At 41.9% G+C, this 21,157-nt stretch overlaps 1 protein-coding gene and 1 pseudogene across 1 annotated transcript; both read left to right on the forward strand.

The window, feature by feature from the left end:
• Positions 1-3,764: 3,764 nt before the first annotated feature.
• Positions 3,765-7,380, forward strand: LOC106584029 (forkhead box protein D3-B-like). The gene has a single exon (XM_014168816.3). It carries the CDS (start codon positions 4,072-4,074, stop codon positions 5,170-5,172), a length of 1,101 nt encoding a protein of 366 aa, XP_014024291.2. The 5' UTR covers positions 3,765-4,071; the 3' UTR covers positions 5,173-7,380.
• A 4,141-nt stretch (positions 7,381-11,521) lies between these two features.
• Positions 11,522-21,157, forward strand: part of LOC106583989 (dolichyl pyrophosphate Man9GlcNAc2 alpha-1,3-glucosyltransferase-like) — an 82,402-nt pseudogene continuing 72,766 nt past the window's right edge.

The raw sequence follows: 21,157 nt of genomic DNA on the forward strand, positions 1-21,157 counted from the left end.
CAAATAATAGTTTTCCAGAGAATGGCACGTGACGAGCTGATCATTCGGCAGTAATGTAAAATAATTAACATAATAGCCGTAATTAAAAGCCCGCTAACAATGGCATTAATTTATCATACCGTTTTACTCGCTTGCTGCCCCCAACTGCTCTCCGATAATTAATTAAATCAGTTGCCTTTCAAAAATCTGTTTTCAGGAGCAGCTCTTTGCACACTTGAAGAAATTCTAACTTTTGCATTTTTTGCTGTCATCTTCCTCATTATAATTTTTTTATTTATTTCCTGCACCTTTTGTTTACCCATTGAACACCTACATCCTTGTGGTATCACACTCTGACAAAAGGCCCCTCATGTTATTAGCGAAATAGACCCATTTTTATAAATATAAGATCAGTGGCCTAGTCAAGTTGCACAAATCGTTAAATGAAGCTTATCGACAATACACTGCTATATCAACCGGGACATCAACTGGAAATATTTTCAAACGAGTCGTTGGACCAAAACCAATATTTTCACGTCAGATCGATGTATTAAAAACCATCTTGATTAGAGTGGTTACAATCATCTCAACCTTAGATTTTTTTTTAAATCTCAAAATACAGTCTGAAACGCTGAAACGAAACGTGGTGAACGCCAAACAGACTCACAAGCATCAGGCTAATACCAGGAGCCAAAGCCCTTAATCTGCGGCAGCTTCCAGCTCCACATTTTACTGGAAGGGAAGGGTTTAAACAGAGGAGAGAGCATCCTTTGATTCTGCAGTCACCCCTAAAGCGATTATGCACAGCTCACCAAGAACGCGCCGAGTCTTCTGATTATTTTTCCTCTGCAGACAATAACACATTAGTCGATGTTTAGGATGTTTTAATTGTGTATGCTATTAATTAATAGTGAAAATAATGTAGCATTATGGCTTATACAAGTACAGTGCAGGAATATATGGCTGTGCGTAATTAAATATGTAGCCGTGCGTAACTATTACGCGCCGTTCTTGCTTCAAGTGCAGCCTTCTACATCCCTTCCCGTTTCCATTCTAGGAATGTATTTTTCTTCAGAGCACACATTCTCTCGCGCTCTCCCTCTCTCTGCCACACCTTTCAATTTCCTCCTTATCTTTTTTTATTTCAGCAATTTAATTAGGCAGAAATTCTATACGGTTTTGCCGTATAGGGTGGTATTTGTTTCTGACCTTGCTTGGTAATCACATTGCAACGCAACGACGCGGCGACTGTCTACGGTCTGTCAACTGCTATCTGCTATCGCTGCTGCGTCCTCTAATGGGTCATAGTGAGAGAGTTAGCTTATTATTCTAAAAGGTTTTGTCGGGATAAGCCGTGCATGTGCTTAAATGTAGGCTACATTTTATTATTAAACTGCGAAGGTATAAAAGCGGATTTACGAGGCTTCGAAAGATCACAGCGAGGAGGGGTTTGAACCCCTTTCGGTGTAATATCGTAATAACCCATTTACGCTGCCTGTCTTTCACAACACCTCGGATTTAAAAAAGGAGCCTTTTCTGAGATGCCCAAATCTAGTCAATAATGCACAAATAAAAAGAAAAGCATCCCCCCAAAAAACAAACAATATGATATAAACATAAAAACGACCTTGTGAAAAAGGAAAGAAACATGTTACGCAAATAGTTGTGTAGTGTCATTGTTAGCGAGATAGGCTATAGAAAGGAGTCGGTGTGCTGTGATTTCATCTGCTAAGTAGCTCAGTATTGATAGACTACACATCCCACAGGTCACCGGATGCTTGCCTGAGCAAGAGATTAGCTGAATGCATGTCTAATCGGGGGGCCTTGTCCCTTTTCACTATGACACAATTATTAACGATATGATCGAATTAATCCGACTTTTATTTAACAAAAGGAGCAGCCGCGTCAGAGGTGCAACACTAGGCACGAGCCCCACGTGCCAGGGAGAATGACAGGGTGAATTAAAGGATAGAGAGAAGACCGAGGTCGCGGCAGCGAGGCGTCTGTTTTCAGATTAAATATCACCCAAACCCTCGATAACAAAATACAGGCTCGGGAATGAGGAATCTAATGACGCCAGAAATTATGTAGCCTAATATTAGATCCTCAAATTGTAGAAGACGTTTCCTTTATGCATTGGTAAAGGTCGATTTTCGATTTACGTATAGCATATTGTTATAAATAAAATAATTTGGACGGTTTCTCGATAACAATGTAAAATATAGCCTATAAATATAATGGTTATAATATTGTAATAATATTAAAAAATGATAACATTTAAAATAATAATTAGGTATATTATTATTAACAATAGGCCTAATTGAGTATTAATAATAGTTTCATTTTAAGACCTAAATAAAGATGATGTAGTCACATAATAGTGTTTTATAAGCAAATAATCAAAGTATTAGGGCTGTGTGCTGTCTAAGGGAGTTGCAACGCCAATGTGCACAGATTGCTGTTTAGCTTTTCAATGGAGGCCAGACGAGGGGCTTTGAACTGAGCGAAATAGACCTGGTCATGGTTAACTGCTACTCCGTTCCCATCGTAAAGTCATTTACACATTTTTGTTAGTTCTAATGGAGGGGTGGTAAGAATAATTGATTGTGTTGTCAATTAAATATATTTTCATTAAGGCAGGAGGTGGGTTTCAGAGCGAATCAATAGGACGTTATATTGCTTGTGCACATAGAACATGTTAAGATAGGAAGATTCTCCTTTTTAATTTCTTCTAAACAAACCATGCAACGGCAGACCTAACACATGAGCAATGGACCCTTCCTCTTTTGAGTAGATAAACAGTGCTATTTGTCCGACCATCATCAGGCTGTTCGCACGCTATTATCAGAACATGGATGGTAATCCTCCTGATCCTCTCCATCCGCTCGCTACAATGACATAGGGCAACATTTTTCTCATAAGACGCAGGGAACTTCTCTATTCGTTTCTACATTCTTTCATGAGAACAGCCCACATATTTGGGCGCATCTTCACGGTTGTGAATGGAACTTTTGCATTCACCCGGTCGCGTAGGTCCTACTTATTCATATACTAACACTTACAATGATTAGGTCGTTAACACCTCTGGCAAAATCTGCTAACAATTCTTTATTTATTATTTTCCATTGTTGTTGCCTAATACCCTTCTCACCTTTGACAAATCCACTGAATTAATCGACTGAATATTTGCCATACATTATCTGGTTCAATTTGCAAAATCCAGCGTGAAAGTGAAACTTTATATTTTTAGTAGGCCTATAATAGTTTTTCTTATAGACAGTAAAATAAGTATGTATTTGGCCAAAAAGTCTTATGCCTGAAGTAATAATTATGCGTAAAGTAATGTGAGTACTGAGCAAGCAAACATTATAGACTAGCCTATAGCCTATTTCCCAATGAAATAACATTATTATATTCAATGCATACACAACAATAACTAGAAGAGATTCAATTAACTTAGCTGTCGACGTTTTCATTCAGCAGCTTTCAACACAAGCAATTTGTTTTAAGCAAAGTTAAGATTTGGATTTAACGCAGGCCCGAGTTAATGCGCATCAGATTTTTCAATCATGCAGGCCAATTTTATTTTTTTTCTTCCCCCAGCTACGGTTAAATTGTCTATGACGGACGAACACAGCCAGAAAGTGGAAAGCAGCATTACTGTTGTCCCTTTGTTGACAAATCCATGAAACAACTTCAGTTTGCATGGCTTAGCAGGGGGACGTCTGACGTCACCCAATCACGTGGCAGGACTGATAGTATATCTTAAACTGAAAAAAGTAATCTTTCAGACAGTCCTTAACATAGGCTTTAAAAGCACTTGTCATCTAAACTTCGCACTCAAAAATCACTCTTACTATGAAATAGCGGTTGAAGGACATCGTGGTGTGAAGCGCACCCACACCAAAAACCTAAAGGAGAAGACGCTTCGTAGCCTAGTAGACTGGATAAATATTTCCAGAAGTTTAAGTTTCTCTGGCAGGCCGGTCTGACCTGCATTTAGAATCCGGCGACATCTGATCTAACCGCTACGTGCCGCGTGCGCACCCACGCACCTAGATCCCTGGTTGTTTCTCGGTAAAGTAAGTTGTGATGACCCTGTCTGGTGGCAACAGTGCCAACGACATGTCCGGTCAGACAGTGCTCACTGCCGAGGATGTGGATATCGACGTGGTCGGCGAATGCGATGAGGGAATGGAGCGGGACAGCGACTGCGACAGCCAGGGGGGCATGCACGACCGCTCGGAGGAGGTGGAGGAGATAGAAGTGAAGGAGAGGTCCGGGAGTCCCTGCGAGAGCGCCGGGGAGGGAGAGACCAAAGCAGACAGCACGGAAAGCGCGTCGGGTTCCATAAGCAGCAAGCCAAAAAACAGCCTGGTGAAGCCACCCTACTCCTACATCGCGCTCATCACCATGTCTATACTCCAGAGCCCGCAGAAGAAACTCACACTCAGCGGGATCTGCGAGTTTATCAGTAGCCGGTTCCCGTATTACCGGGAGAAGTTTCCAGCCTGGCAGAACTCCATCCGCCACAACCTGTCGCTGAACGACTGTTTCGTGAAAATCCCCCGGGAGCCGGGCAACCCTGGCAAAGGCAACTACTGGACCCTGGACCCACAATCGGAAGATATGTTTGACAACGGCAGCTTCCTCCGGAGGAGGAAACGTTTCAAGAGGCACCAGCCAGATATTCTCAGGGACCAGACAGCCCTCATGATGCAAAGTTTTGGGGCTTACAGTATTGGAAATCCTTACGGACGTCATTATGGAATTCACCCAGCCTACACCCATCCAGCAGGGATGTACCCTTACATGCACCCGGTAGGTCCCATGCTGCCCCCGACTGTCCCTCTTTTGTCCTCCGCTGAGCTGAACAGAAAAGCCTTCAACTCCCAGCTCAGCCCCAGCCTTCAGATGCAGCTTAACAGCCTTAGCACAGCGTCTATGATCAAGTCCGAGCCCTCCAGTAGACCGTCTTTCAGTATAGAAAACATCATCGGGGTATCCACTTCCTCGAGTGCACAGACTTTCATGCGGCCTCCGGTGACTGTTCAGTCGGCGTTGTTGAGCGCACATGGCCTAACCAGGACAACAGCAGCTATTGCACCAATTCTTAGCATGCCATCTAATATCATGTCGGGACAGTTTTTACCCTCCGTAACGTCAGCAGTGTCCAAATGGCCTTCTCAATAAAATACTTATATTTTTCTAGAGACTTGGAGGGACTGTATGCAGCACGAAATAAGCAGCATTGGACTCTGACGTCCGCCAATCTGTAGCCATGTAAAAACAAACAAAAAAAAGAGAGAGAGAAAAGGAATGCTTTTTGTACAGGTAATATTTGTACATATTTGTAAAAAATAAAGAATTTGACTTGTTTGACCTTTACCTATTTTATCTTTGGTGTTTGAACTGTACAACAGTTGTAGTTATACGAGTTTTCCTGATATTATTTTCTATTTTATTTTGTATGGGAGCTCCCTGTTAGTTCAAAAGAATCAACTATTTTGCTTTGATTTTTCATACAAGCAAGTTACGACATGTTCTTATTCTAAGTCTGGACAAATAGTCTGTTTATAAATCCAAAATATATGTATTCTATGTAGCTCTATTGTGTTGTAAAATGGATTCATTTGTTATTAAATAAAAATAAAATAAGCAATAGCAGTATTCATTTTCTTTATGTAGTTTTTGAATGATCTGATATAGATCTGCTGTGGGATAAAAACGTCTCTAATTGAAACCATTTTAATAGTTGGAAATAATCTGAAAGTAGACTTGGATATGACAAACTATCAATATGGATTTGTAAGCAAATAGCCTAGATCAAAATGTAAACATATTTAACAATTAAAACTAGATTGCAAACCGGTGCATTTAATTTAAGGCCAATAATAAAGGTAGGCCTATCCTTTCAATACGTCTATTGCCATGCTTATGATAATTAGGTGAGAGTGTAATGACGTGTTTATTACCTCGCGCAAGTAATACATTTGTAACTTAAAACACAGGTAATTTCCTAAAGTTAAAATGTAATATTGATATAAAATATGCCTATTGATATTACAAATTAGGAAATCTTTAATTTAATTTAATATCCCTTCATTATCAATATCAATTTACAGTTAGGCCTAAATTCAACTGTTTTTAAAAGTAGTTTGTGGTTTGTTATTATGATATCATGTTATAATTTGGCATGACAATAACTATATCATTATAGCCTATTTGTGCTCGTGCCTCATGATGGCTTATTTACAGATGTGAAAACAATAAAATATATTTGAACAGGAATAGAAAATAGGCCTAAACACAAATCAGAAATTAGGCTACTCTGATGTCTTGAAATTATAAGGCCACGGAACGCTCGATTCAACATTCTGCCTCCTTGTTATATCACTACCTGGGGCGGCAGGTAGCCTAGTAGTTAGAGCGTTGGACTAGCAACGGAAAGGTTGCAAGATCGAATCCCCGAGCTGACAACGTAAAAAACACACTGCTTCTAGGCCGTCATTGTAAATAAGATTTTTTTTTTAAACTGACTTGCCTACTTAAATAAAGGTAAAACTTGAACCAAACATAGAAGCATTAGAACCTTTATGCAAATTATTTTGGTGGCTCAAAATAGTAAAATACTTTATTATCAAATAAGTTGTTACTAATGTTTTCACTAACATTACTAACTTGATAAAGGAAACAGGATTTCATCATGAGAAAGCGTATGCAGTGCAGATGCTCTAGCCTAAACTGTTAGCCCAGATGCCGAGACATGAAGGTGTCCTATTACAAGAGAAACTAAGGAGATATAAACATGTTTGCGTGTTGCTACTATAAAAGTAACACTTAGTTTCACAGTTGTGTCTGGCTAATCAGTTTTACACAACCAGCAAATGGTGGATGGTGTGTGTGGCCGGTGCAGTGCACAGGGGTTAGGGGGGGCTATTTTTAACTGATACTCATGTGAACAGAGAAAGGGCTATCTTCTTGAATTCACTTTCAGTCTGAAGAAGCTGCTGAGGCAGTGCTTCTCAATGACACTGGATAACGGGGCGCCCATTCCACGACTGACTTCTTATTCATTCAGATGAGACTACACTGTTATGCGCATTGCTCCGATTTGATATCGCATACCACCGATGATTTACAGGACGTAGCGATGCAGAGGCTTCTCTTAGAAGACATATATCTAATATGATTCCATATAAGCCCAGGACTACAGGCTTTCGAGGAAAAATAATGTAGGAAAATGTAGACCTTGGGACTTCGTTGTGAGGGGAGATTTGTAAGGCCTACAATCGCTTTGATAGGCGATTGTTGATCCTATATTAGGTTATAATGTCATGTCTAATTGAAATTTGTGTATTAATAAACGAACTCTTATCAACCGAGGGTTGTTCATTCAAATGTTTATTTTTAATTGGCAAGCTGGTTATTTTCCAAAAAACTCTGACTGACGCAATGTGGGTATGTGTCTCATAATTATTACCATGTTCTCTATTATGTCTTAAGTAAGAGTAATACATTTTAATTAAGCAGGCAGTATAACAATTAATCTCTAGCCAAACAAAAACATCAGCCATTGAGAACACTTAAGCCTACACAGGTCTACAGTCTATATTGTCATGCAATACCGGTAGGCTATTAGTTTGCTAATAATATGGCTTTTATTCGATGGAGCAATTCCGCCCCTGTCTTTTTCGGATCTGCCTGGTCTGTGTTCACTGTTAAAGAATGTAACACACAATAACACACACATAACCGTGTAACAGCAATGACTTGTGAACATCGCTAGGTGGCGTTTATTGACACCTGTATTCTTGTGCAAAGCCATTTAAACACAGAGAAACATAAGGCAAGTCCTAAATATCTTCCCTGAGGCATTATATGGGTGACTTTCATCAGGGCTACTGTTCTGTTAGAATAAGTAGCTTCATATACTGGAGTGGCTTGGTAGATCTTATTTATCTTGGAATAGAGACACTGTGACATTGTTTAGATTCAACGGGATTTAATCGTGTGTCTATTTTAGGGGCAGCTGGTGGGAAATAGTTGACTCTTTAACAAGTGCAAGGTTATAATAGAGCCCGTGCTTTTTATATACCTGACGTCAAGTAGTAACCTTCGATGGGTATTGCAGCCGTGGACCACCAGAGCTCCTTAAGCAGACTGACAGGGGCTGCCAACTCGTTTTGACAATCACAATCCTCCAAATAATTGTTCTGCATAATGTAAGCTTAAATATCAGGACAAAGTGAATATACTTTTTATTCTTGTTGCAGTCTTAGGTTGCTTTGACGAATTGTTGTGCACAATATGCACAATTAAATAATTGTCTTTCCCATAATACTTTCTTCGAAAAAAAAATCGGAGCCCATATGAAAAATAAGCTATTATAATGAAACTATTTTGACTTGAAATAAGATGAAAAAACAAGCATAACCTATTTATGGACAACAATAACGATAATATTTATAGCTATTAGTTATATGAATAAACTTCAAATTGGTATTTAAACATTCATATTTATTACAGGTCTCGATCAAATACGTTTTTTGGATGGAAATTACGCATCCCCCACAAGCCTGGATTAGCCATTTGAAGGTTTTAAGATTTTGCCGTATAGATAAGGTATATAGGCTAGTAAGCTACTATATGTCAAATATGATGAATAGGCTAATAATCATACTGACATAGCCACGTCTTTTCCAACGAAATGGCTTACAACACGGGAAGAATGATCACCTGCGCACAAATGTTTGGACGCGTTTCCGTTTTAGGGTGGCCTAAAAATCCTATAGAGCTCTGCTGAAAGTTGCTGCGCTTAGTGGATTGCGCGGTGCTCACAATCACACACGACGTTGACCTTTGCAGCTGCACCTGCTCTCGCGCCCTGCACAGGTGGGGTGTATGGACAGCGAGGACAAGCGGTTCCCACAACCCCGTAACACACTCTCAATACTGACGGCACAGTCAGCATGGAACACCACTGAGATTCTCTCGTATACTTGACATAATAAGAGTCTTGCATTAATACAGTAGGCCTATCCAAAATCAAATTTGGCCTGTAAATGAAAGCTTAGCTGAGTATACAGTATATAGCAAGGTATTTTGAGTGAAGATTGAGTAATACTAATAGCAATATTACAGTATAGCCTCACTTATTATTTACGTTTATTTACAGTTGTGTCTGTGTATAAATGTGTTCTAAATGTTTGTATTTGACATGTACTAGGCCTACAACAGAGAAAACAAGGAACACATTTCCCATATAGTTGCACATAAGGGCCTTATACTGGCCTACGTCATCTGGTTGACACAAATTGATTCTCCCAATAAAATAAATTCTCTAATATGGAACTCGGACCTCTAATATTGCAAATGACACATTCCCATGATGATCACTCTGTTTTGTACTGCCTACTTTATTAGCTATGAAAGGTGTTTCAGTTGGGAATGTAGGCTACGTTTTGTGTAGCCTATTTTTATACAATGAAGAATACTTTATTGATCCATTTTCCAGATGACACATAGCTAATATTCCAGGTGACATTCCCAAAATAATATCTCTGTTTTGTAGGCCTATTTCCCACTGTTTCTTAAAAATGAGAATACTTTATTGATCCATTTCCAAGGTGCATCAGTTTATCCAAAGTGCAATTTACTGGGAGTGTGTGTGTGTGTGTGTGTGTGTGTGTGTGTGTGTGTGTGTGTGTGTGTGTGTGTGTGTGTGTGTGTGTGTGGTGTGTGTGTGTGTGTGTGTGTGTGTGTGTGTGTGTGTGTGTGTGTGTGTGTGTGTGTGTGTGTGTGTGTGTGTGTGTGTGTGTGTGCGCGCGCGCGCGCGTGTAATGAAATCTACAAATATATTTCAATAATTACCTATGATCTATGGCAAATGGTCAATAATTATATTAACTGTGCAAACAAAACAAAATGGTTGCATATTATTATTAGTATTATTATATCATTATTATTATTATTAATATGGTTGCATACCTGGTTGTTGCATTTAGCTACCACTGCCATTGTGCCATTACAATGTTGTCATTGTCATAATACTGTGTTGTAGCAACAACAAGTGTCACCTATTGGATAGAGTTACTTCATTACTTAATTGATCCCTTCATCCCCTAAGGGCAAACAGACAGGCATCCACTGGAGTCCAGCAGCAGCACCTCCAGTCATTCGTCACCCTGATGATGATGATGATAAGGGTACCCCCCCAGCTTAAGCTGTTTCCATTCCTTCGTCTCCTGCTCCACATCCATTCCCCACTCTATTGGATTGGTAGAAAACATAGGTATAGTAAAAAACCATATAGACTCAAGTGGCATTGGCAAGCAAAGAACAAGGCTGCATTGCTTCATGTCCTTCTCCACAACCATTGCCTACTCTATTCTATACATTCGAAACATGGGTAAAGGCATAATCAAAGACTGGGTCTGCATCTGAAATGGCACCCTATTCCCTATATAGTGCATTAGGGATTAGGGTGCCAGTTCAGACACAGTGCATTGTCAGGCAAGACCTGGAAAGCCTTCAATATAGAATTATAGCAGGGGTGACAAGCCAGGCCAGATCATAGACAGTAAATGTAGATACAGCAGTTACTGAATATTTAAAAGGCACTGAGATTAAGCAATAAATGACAAAGTAAAGCTGGCACACCAGGGTATTAATAACTAATGGCCATCAATGAGTTATAGGCTTCTCATTGTAATGAAAGTCATTGCAAATCAGCAGTTGTCCGAGGTTATTATTATTTATAAATAATTGATGCCTGAACCAGAAGAAGTGATGTGTTTTATCCAATACCTTCTTACCCCTCAGAATGGAAACAGAGACATGGTTGTAATGTAGACGTCACTGGATTGAAAGGTCATACAGGATGTGCCTCTGGCAGAAAGTAACTGGACTGGAGGTGACAACAAGCACCTTGGTGATACACTGTATTCTGCTACAGTATTTTGATATTCATAAATTACCTCATATAGCCTCTCTCCTTTATGTCAATCCTCCAGAGAGAATCATGGCTTTCACAGCACTCATCACTGAAGTTTCAGGCTAATCATTTGTATAAAAATAAATCTGTCTAATCTTCAGACTAGGCATTCGTTTATCATTTGGACCAACACCTGGAAACGGTTGCTAAGCGTTCAAACTCATATGTGCCTACTACTGCCATTTTAAATGGACATTTGTGGAAAACTGGTTCCATAAATCTCCAAATCACAAATGAACAAGCAAAATGTATACATCCTTTACTATCTCTGCTTTTTCACCTCTTACTTGTGCATATTTGACACATGATGTGAAAATGTCGGTTTATGCCACTTTTGATGGGGATCGAATATTCTATATCCGACCTCAGTCAGCATCATCCATCTCTAATCAAAAAGGCAACGAGAGGAAGAGATGTACGTCATCACCCAGTGCCTACTCTGACGTGTTCATGAAGTGTAAACAACAATCCTGCAGGAATCTGCAACATGCACCGAAAATTAAAGCATTTCGTTGCCGATAATAAAGCTGTTTTATGCTCGCGGGCATGGAGAACTGGAGTCTTGTATCCCTTTGTGTTTTTCTCGGTCTTACGGCGAGATGGGCTGAACCCTTGAACTCTTATTCACCTAGGAAGTGGACTAGCTAGCTTTATTTGTGCTAATGCTGCACCTGCAGTGCTCACTGACAGGTCTCAGTTTCAAACAAAGCTAGCTAGCTAGCGTGCCATTGTAACTTAAACTTTTATCAAATTGCTGATTTTGAGTGGTAAAAGGCAGCCGGTATTTTAGTGCAATTATTATGGCCATTAGACAAACAAAAATATGAGTCAGCTTGCTGCCACTGTTCAGCAGCATGACTATGCTCTCTTCCTCTGCATATTATTGCTGTAGCTAGCTCGTAGTTATTATCATTTAGCAGCATATTCACACATGTATCTTATTTCCAGGGGCTGGCAAACCACCTATGTTCGGGGCCTACGAAACTCAACGGCACTGGCAAGAAGTGACATATAATCTGCCTGTTTATTATGAATGGTATGCTGGTCTACATACACCTGTCCAATAGCCTATGCTATTGTCTTGCATTTTTCTTTATCCATCCAGGTACTTCAACAACTTGAAATGCTGGGGTTTAGACTGACCCCCCCCCCCCCCCCCCCCCCCCACCCACAGCCTAACATAGCCTACTCTGTGCTCATGTCTAAGTCTGTTTGTACACACACACACACAAGTTATTTCTAACACTATGTCACCATGTGTATGTGCTTCCCTGCAGAGCCAAGCTGATAAACCCAGAGTGGGTGGAACAGCACACATCTCAAGGTTATGAAAGCTTAGCTCATAAGATGGTTATGAGTGGCACAGCTAAGACTACTGAAGGACCGGTATCAAACAGCTGTTAAACCCCCTGAATAATATATGTATCTTTTCTCAGGTCCTGTTGCAGATCCGCTGATATACGTTCCCGCTGTTGTGCTTTACTGTTTTTACCTCAGTGAAGGATCAAACAAGAGAAGGTAAGGCAGAATTATGTAATTGCCATGTCCTCTGTTTGCTTGTAACTAAAAAGTTACGAGAAAAACAAAGATACTAAAAACTAGAAAAGCAAAGATACTGTAGAACTCGAAAAAATAAAGATACTAGGTCTGCGCAGTCCTGTGTCCTGCTCTATCCAGGCCTTATTCTCACCGACTACGGGCATTTCCAGTTTCTTTAAAAAACCAAAGCTGTCTCTATCACTGCACTACAGATTCTGACAAACCAGCGTTAGAAACTTTATGAGCTGTAGCCCTTTCCACTCACAGCCCCTGTCATCCCATATATGGGTTGAAAATGTTGTCATTGATAAGCGCCTAAGTTGGAACGCAGTGGCTGTACAGCAACATGGTATACAGTACATGACACCACTTCATAGTTCTGTATGGGTTTTGACTGAAAACCGTTATAAACTTGAGCACCGCTCGCGACAAGAAAATGCCCCCCATCCCTCCCTCTAATCCGGCTACTCTCGCACATTTTTTTGTCTGAATGAGGGAATTGCTGCAGACGTTGAGGAGTATAAAAAATACTGCTTTGACGTCATACAAGCAAACCACACACCCCTGAGCCCAAATGTTAACAGTTCCATATTTGAAAAGTCATGTAATTTACAGTATCAACGTTTTATCATCGCTGTGATTGATCTACAGTTATAAGGATGACGTGTTATTCCCTGGGTTGTCCTTAACACAATGAGCCTGTGTTTGTCGTATTGTGAGGAAAATTAGCCGCGAAACACGCACTTGAATGCCCTCTAGACTCCATTCTATGCGCACCAAAATTACAATCTGTTTGTCTGATGTGCCTTTGGAAAGCCTAACACTGTAAGATTGTATTTTATAACATGTCGGCAATAGGATAAGCGGTCAAAAGATTGCGATTTATTTAGTGATGGTGGGGACACAGGGCTGTGTTCCAACCAAAAACGACAAGTGGTCTTCCTTTAGTTCCTCAATGGCAAAGCTAGGAGAGCTCAAAAAAGCAGCTGATAGTTGAAGGCTCTTTCATTGAGTCATAAAAGTGCATTGAAATGACTTAGGAACTGGGCACACTTTGGAGAGGTGTGTGGCCACTTGGAAACACCACTTAGACTTGTCATTCAAACTCTTGTAATGATTTTTTTTTCTTCTTATCTTGCACCTACTCCAACATTTCAAATAATATTTTTATTATGTTTCTGAATGTGTCCAGAGTGTTTTCCGATTTCGCTATTGACAAATGCCGTGAAAAGTACAGTAAATGTAAAATGCACAAACAATCAACAGTGTATAATGTTTGGATTCAGTCTTGTGTCAGGTGAACTGTTGTGTCTTCACCTTTTGGTCTGACCCTTTCTTCCGTAATCTCCAAAGTGTTCTCTTTCAATTACTACCATGGTCATGCATATGCTTTATATAGTTCTTCTGTTGGAAACATTTCAATTTGGCCCTATCAACATAGACCAATTTCCACGTGTGTAAGGGGTTAACCGTATAATCATGTCTATTTTCTTTAACCTGGCGTCAAATACAACAGTATAAGCCTGGGGCTGGCCCTATGGGGTGTGGTGGGTCTGGGCTGGGACATGCTAGGCTCTCTGGCCTTCGTCCTGGCACCTCAACAGCAAACAGATGGAGCTCTACCACTCCCTGCCCTTCTTCTGCTACTTACTGGGCAAGTGTTTCAAGCAGGGCCTGGCAGGCCGAGGGTGAGTTAGCCGACTTAGACTTACACCCCTGGCTAAGGAGGTTTGTGTGTGTGGAAAGATGTTGTGTGGGAGCCAGTGGAGAATGTATGATTTCGCTGTATAAAATCAATCAATCAGACAATCAGTTTACCATCAAGTCTGAGGAAAAAAAGCATCAAAGATCAGATTATTTTTCATTAACGCTGAATCACAGAATGATTTTTTTTTTAAAGAAAATACTCTGAATCCACCACTTCCTGTAGCGAGTGGACAAAACATGGCCCCATGAAGTAGCCTATACTATGTCCACTCTGCCACTCTCCCAAACAGAGTAGCGGAGTTATTGAGGCGAGGCAATCCGATTGGATGACTGTTACTAGTGTCCTCACATTTGTTTATCTAGTAACAATGTACCAAGGGCATCTGGTAGCAAATGGATAGCTGGATTAGATGGGTAGGGGAAGATATGTCCAGATGACACTATCGCCATGCCCAAGCTCCTCAGCTATTCCTGTGTGTGCAACTTTACCACCACACGGCTACTACAGCTGACCTACTGTGAAATACTTTTAGCTGATGCATGGTTTTCACAACATACATTGACTAACTTGGGATGCGCGGACAGTCATGTGCACAGCTGTTGTCTTTTTTGGAGTCCGCTACATCAATCTTACTTCTCAGAGGAACATGTGAGAGAGAACAACAGAGAGAGCTGAGATTCAGCCAATGAATACTGTTGAAAATATGCATTTTTATGTTTTACTGCTTTACAAGTGCTTTTATAGCGAGTAATGGTTAAGGGTTTGTAAGTAAGGATTTTATGGTAAGGTCTACGCCTATTGTATTTGGCGCATGTGACAAATAAAAATGGATTTGATTTAGATTTAATGTACAGACAGTGCCCGAGTGAGTTTATGTTTTGGGTATTTGACAGTTTTAAAGTGATACTTTAGGATTTTCCCCAGAGTCCGATGAACTCGTGTATACCATTTTAATGTCTCTGTGTGCAGTTTGAAGGAGGTTGCTAACTTGCTCTAGCGCAATTGCAAACTAGCGATAGCGCAATGACCTAGCAGATACCCATAGACTTCCAGTCATTGTAGTAATGCTAGTTAGCAGTGGCTTGAGAAACTACTTCTGACTTCCTTCATACTGGATACAGATACATAAAAATGGTATCCACAAGTTCATCTGACTCTGGGGCAGTAGATAAAGGTTCCCATTTAAAGGTTCGGTGTACTTTATCATTTGTCTTCTCACCCACCATGTACCGAGGTTTTTCCTGCTAGTAAAGAACGCTGTAACAGTCCTGGTGACGTTTGCTGGCTGCCATTCCTGTCTGACCACAGTCAGGCGCTGCACCGCCTCTTTCCTGTGGAGTGGGGCCTCTTCGAGGTACATACTGTGTAATTGATAGTGACCCCAAAAGTTTTCAGTGCTCAAGCCAATTAGTCATACTCTCAAGTTTACGTTTTACATAATTAAGCAGACGCTCTTATCCAGAGCGACTTACAGTAGTGAGTGCATACATTTTCATACTGGTCCCCCATGGGAATCAAACCCACAACCCTGGCGTAGCAAGCACCATGCTCTACCAACAGAACCACACAGGGTCAAGTTCTTTCCCTAACATTCTGCGACGTGAGTCACCTAAAGTTTCTAGAACGGGTCGACAACAGGCAGCCAAAACCGTCCCGTAAATTATGTTTTTTGGCCCCCAAAGTTTTAGATAAAAAAAATACTAAATTCACCAGGATTTCAGCTAAACGTGTTTAATTTCGGAAGTCTGTTCACCATGTATTCCCACAAATACAGCAAGAGACATGATCGTGTCCCAATGTAATCAAGGTATCAAATGATTGTTATTTTCAAGTACAATCTATTTTTGGGGCAATTTGCAGTGCACAAATAATTATAATTGTTCTCCAACCAAAATCGTCCCACAGCTGAATATAGTTCCCTGTTCTAGAATGATATGGTGACCAACAGATATTTTGGTGACCAAACCAGGTTTTCGTCCACAACCCAGTCTTTTGACATAAAGATGGATTTAAGACATGGGTCTTCAAACTTTTGTTGCCTAGGGACCCCCACCCAGTGGTGGAAAAAGTACCCAAATGTCATGCTTGAGTAAAAGTAAAGATAACTTAATAGAAAATGACTCAAGTAAAAGTGAAAGTCCCCCAGTAAAATACTACTTGAGTAAAAGTCTAAAAGTATTTGGTTTTAAATATACTTAAGTATCAAAAGTAAAAGTAAATGCTATAAATAATTTCAAATTCCTTTTATTAAGCAAACCAGACAGCACGATTTTCTTCTTATTTTTTACAAATAGCCAGGGGCACACTTCAACACTCAGACATAATTTACAAAAGAAGCATTTCAGTTTTTTGAGTCCGCCAGATCAGAGGCCGTAGTGATGACCACACTTTCTCTTGATAAGTGTGTGAATTGGACCATTTTCCTGTCCTACTAAGCATTCAAAATGTAACAAGTACTTTTGAGCGTCAGGATAAAAGTATGGGTGTAAAAAGTGCATATTTTCTTAAGGAATGCAGTGCGTAAAAGTTGTAAAAAATATAAATAATAAAGTACCCCAAAAGTAGTACTTCAAAGTATTTTTACTTAGTTAATTTACAACACTGACCCTGCCCAGGCAAACTGGTAACATAGGGACCCCCCATCATATGTTAGCAAAACACTTTTTTAACATCTTGTATTACCATCAGGTGAATGATAATGGAAAGGAGAAGTAATCAACATTTTAATATGAGTATATTTGGTGGATAGCTTTTCGTTATTTTGACATCCCCACAGTTCTATAATCGGAAGACGAAGTGTAACCTCTAACATAGCCTATTAGAAAGGTAATATAACTCCAAACACATTTTTGCTAATAGCAGCCGTTAGGCTGGTTAAATAAAGGTTAGCCATGTTTTGGTCGAGAAAGCAACAGCACTTGCCACGGCTAGTGAAACCCGGGTGCTTTTTCAAAGCCTATGCTAGATTACTCCAGTGTAATTAGCTATTAAGTTGACATCATTAGAAATTAAATATTTTCCTCTTTTCTACTGTAGGTATGTAATTCAAACTCTATTTATTCTGTTGTTGCTAGTGATATTCATTAACAAAACATTTGAGGAGCCCCTGGAGTACCTCTGCTGCTCCATCCCTGTATGAATAGCCCTGATTTAGGATGTAGAGGATGCCTACCCATCGTTTAGGAGACTATGATCTACGGTGATAACTGCCTTTTTACCTGAGGGACCACAATATCTGCCAAGTTGTAGAAAGACTAGGGGGCTAAGGTAGTTAACACAGTGCTGCCCCTTATAGACAGGAGTGGTGCGCGGTGCCCCCTGTTCTACAAAGCACAGCCTACATGCTCTCTCTCTCACACACACACACACACACACACACACACACACACACACACACACACACACACACACACACACACACACACACACACACACACACACACACACACACACACACACACACACACACACTCAATTCCTCTGTGCTTAGCCAATTGGAAATGGATCCCATGCAGGATCATAGAAAACAGAGGAATAAAATGTTGAATGGTCGGGGGGGGAGGGGACAGATAAATCTAGCTAATTTACTGCCAGGGTCATTTCAGCACATCATTGTGGGGCCATGTTTTAGCCATGTGATGTGATGTGGTGCCAGGGTCCAATGCTATCCGTGTCAGAGTTCATCCATTCGCTGTGCAAAATGTTGTCAGCCAAACCGCTGCGTCCTTGATAAGTGAACTTACACGTGTGTATGTACACACAGCGAGGCCACACTGGAAGAAAAGGGAGAAGGAACGAGGGAGGGCGGGAGAGGGGGGAGGAAATTAAAGACGAACGGACAATGATGGATCACACAGGGGACATTAGTGAGAGTAGCATCGCAAACACTTCCGCGGGCACCGTTGAAAGCATGTCATGATCGAGGTGCTGAGGTAAAGTAACACTGTTATGGGGGAGGAGGATGGGGGGGGGGGGGTTGGGGGAGTAGAGGGGGTCGGTAGCTGAGGCCAAGGCTCGCGGCTCAGCTTTTTGGAATCTTCCCTATGTCCGCCGTGTCCTGTAGACCTACCCATTCCCGGAGGTGGCACACAAGGTGCGGTGATGTGCGAAGTAATTGAAAATTCTGTGAGGCTGGTCAGGGTGGCAGTATGCATGGCAGTTGTTTGTTTATGAAACGATGCAAACATAATACACCGGGTGTGAGCGACTCTATACCCCTAACAGGCCGCGGTGCGAGGGGCTCCAGGTGAAGCCTGTCTGAACTAATTGTGAAGTTGTGCACGTGTAAGCGGAAAGCCGGGCCAGGGAAAGCGGACATGGCGAGAAGGGGTGGGAGGGTGAGGAGGAGGGGATGGGGGGGGTGAGGAGGAGGGGATGGGGGGGTGAGGAGGGGAGGGTATGTTGTAAGTTTACCCATCAAACAGCACTCTGGCCATCTCAGTTTTCCTGCTTCACAAAAATGGCACCAAATGCTGCAGCCTGTGAAATTCTACACTGGCTTATAGGTAAGGAGCGCCACCAACGGCACTAACCCACATTTGCTGCCGAACCCCATGGTTCATGTGTTGACCTCAGCCCAGGCGGCATTGGGGGGACATTCCGGTAGGGTACTTATTTGGCGGGACTATGGGGGGGGGGTGTTCGAGGAGAGATGAGACCTAGATGTCGGCAGGACGGCCTGCCTGCTGACTGGGCCTGTCCATAACCTCCACACACACAGCTGTGCTCTGAGCAGCTGTAGCAAGGCCCAGAGGACCTCGTAGAAATTCACACTATAGAAGGGACCACACTATTACAAGACATGGTTAGACCAGTGTTTCCCAAACCTGGTCCTCCAGTACCCCCAACAGTACACACTTTTGTTGTCGCCCTGGACAAACACACCTCATTCAGCGCAATGAGGGCTTGATGATTAGTTGTCAAGTTGAATCAGGTGTGCTTGTCCACGGTTACAATAAAAATGTGTACTGTTGGCGGTACTCGAGGACCAGGTTTGGGAAACCCTGGGTTAGACTGCTTTGCATTTCTACATTCTTTCATATCACAGAAACCGCAGGGGGCCTTAATATCTGATCCCAGAACAACTTCTAGGGCACTTAAATCGCATTAATCACAACGGCCCTAACTCCATCTGCCTTAGGTGGGTGTGGTGGGTGGACACTGTGGTCTTCTATGGGGTGGTCTGAATGGGAATGTGCCGAAGTATGCGGAAGTCGTTGTAATGTGATTATCTTTTGAACATTTAACCCTGTGTCCCCAAGTGTACAAATAAGTGCATCGCTTCCAGTGACATCCCATTCCCTGGACCCTGGCAGGGGCGATTTATGAGGCTGGTAATGCTTCCCGAAGCACTCCTGTGTAAATGTGCTGTGGAATGCACAGAAGGGATTTTTATTGCACTTTCAGTTGGGCCATTTTTACTTGGAGCAACGCCACTTGTTTGCTTCTCTTCAAAACAGAATGCTTTTTAGAGCAGCGTACTGTAATACCGTATATGTGAGTTTCTACATTTGAAACCCTTGGCTTGAAATGAGTTTTGTAACACCTTTTATTGATTCACATGGATAAAAAAAAAAGTGTATCAGTATAGGAAGTGAGCTATTTTCTTATTTAAAGGTGCGTGCGTGCGTGCGTGCGTGCGTGCGTGCGTGCGCGCGTGTGTGTGTGTGTGTGTTGACAGGATAGAGTGGCCAACACATGGGTGCAGCTTGAACGCCCTGATAAAGATCAAGACCATCCTGTCCACTGATACCCAGCTCTACCTCGGGTAATCCCCCTCTCCATCTCTTTATCTTTCTCTATCACTCCATCTCATTGTCTTTCTTTCTGCCCCTCCTCTCTCTCTCTTGCTCTCTGAGAAGCCTCACACGAGAGCCTCTGTGTTATAGCAGAGTGAAACGAAGATTATCCCTTGTAATAATTATGTGAGAGCAGCTTCTGAATACTGAGCACTACCAGCTGCTATGGGCTTTTATCGGCCCTCTGACAACTATTGGCAATATGCTGATGAGATTTCAGATTTGGAATGCCGCAATAAACCATTTGAACCATTTCTGTTTGGGGGGGGAAAAAAGCAAGTTAACTTTTCTGTGGCGACATGAAATGTTATGCCAGTCAAAGATTGTTCTCCCCTAAGGTCCTCATGAATGAGGAGAGGCTACAGTCAGTCATGGGACCCTTCTCTCGTCGTCATGGTGGCGTGTGCTTGAATAACCCGCGGGGCTATATTTAGGGGTGTGCACTCTGAACAGGATGGACAAGTTCCTGCCAGACTGTTAAGACCAGGGATTAACTGGGAGTTCTGTGACTGCAGCGTATTTAACACAAATGAAAACACTAGATATCGTCATGGGTGAATATTATAATAACTGTATGTTTTGAGGGGAGGAGGGCTATACGTCTTTCTATGGCCTGGTATCACCGGTCACCTCACTGTTACCGTTGATGTGAACTACTGCGGTGACTATTCATGGATGTGGAATACCACTAAATAGTTCTCAACAACCCCAGAAAATGATCTGTGAACTGTACTCTAAATCACCCTGACCCTCCAGCCCCCTTCCATAGCCCACCCATCCATTAACCCTTTAAGCACTCCTCTTGCCCCATGTTGGGGGTCCTGTTGCCCCTTTTCCCCAGGGGCCCTTAAGGCCTTAATGGGGCCCATGACGCAGCTGCCCACACCTCTCACTCGTGCGCTGCCCTACCTTACCCTATCCCTACCCCTTCAGCCGGAGTGGAGGTACCCCTCTGGTCCCCTCCCCTCTCACCCCTCCCTTCCTGTGTCTATCCCCAGTGAGTGACAATTGAAGGGTTAAACTAATGCTGGGGTGCCCTAAGCGGGCCAGTATTTGATACATTTCCCACATAGCTGGTGGTCTTATGGGTGGACCGTGCTGGGGTTAAAACGAGCCAGCAGCCGCACAGTTCGGTTT

This window comes from Salmo salar, chromosome 23 (assembly GCF_965601325.2).
Source record: "Salmo salar chromosome 23, fSalSal1, whole genome shotgun sequence".
Lineage (NCBI taxonomy): Eukaryota > Metazoa > Chordata > Actinopteri > Salmoniformes > Salmonidae > Salmo > Salmo salar.

Coding starts and splice junctions, on each gene's coding strand:
- LOC106584029 (XM_014168816.3), top strand. CDS start 4,072: ATGACCCTGTCTGGTGGCAACAGTGCCAACGACATGTCCGGTCAGACA.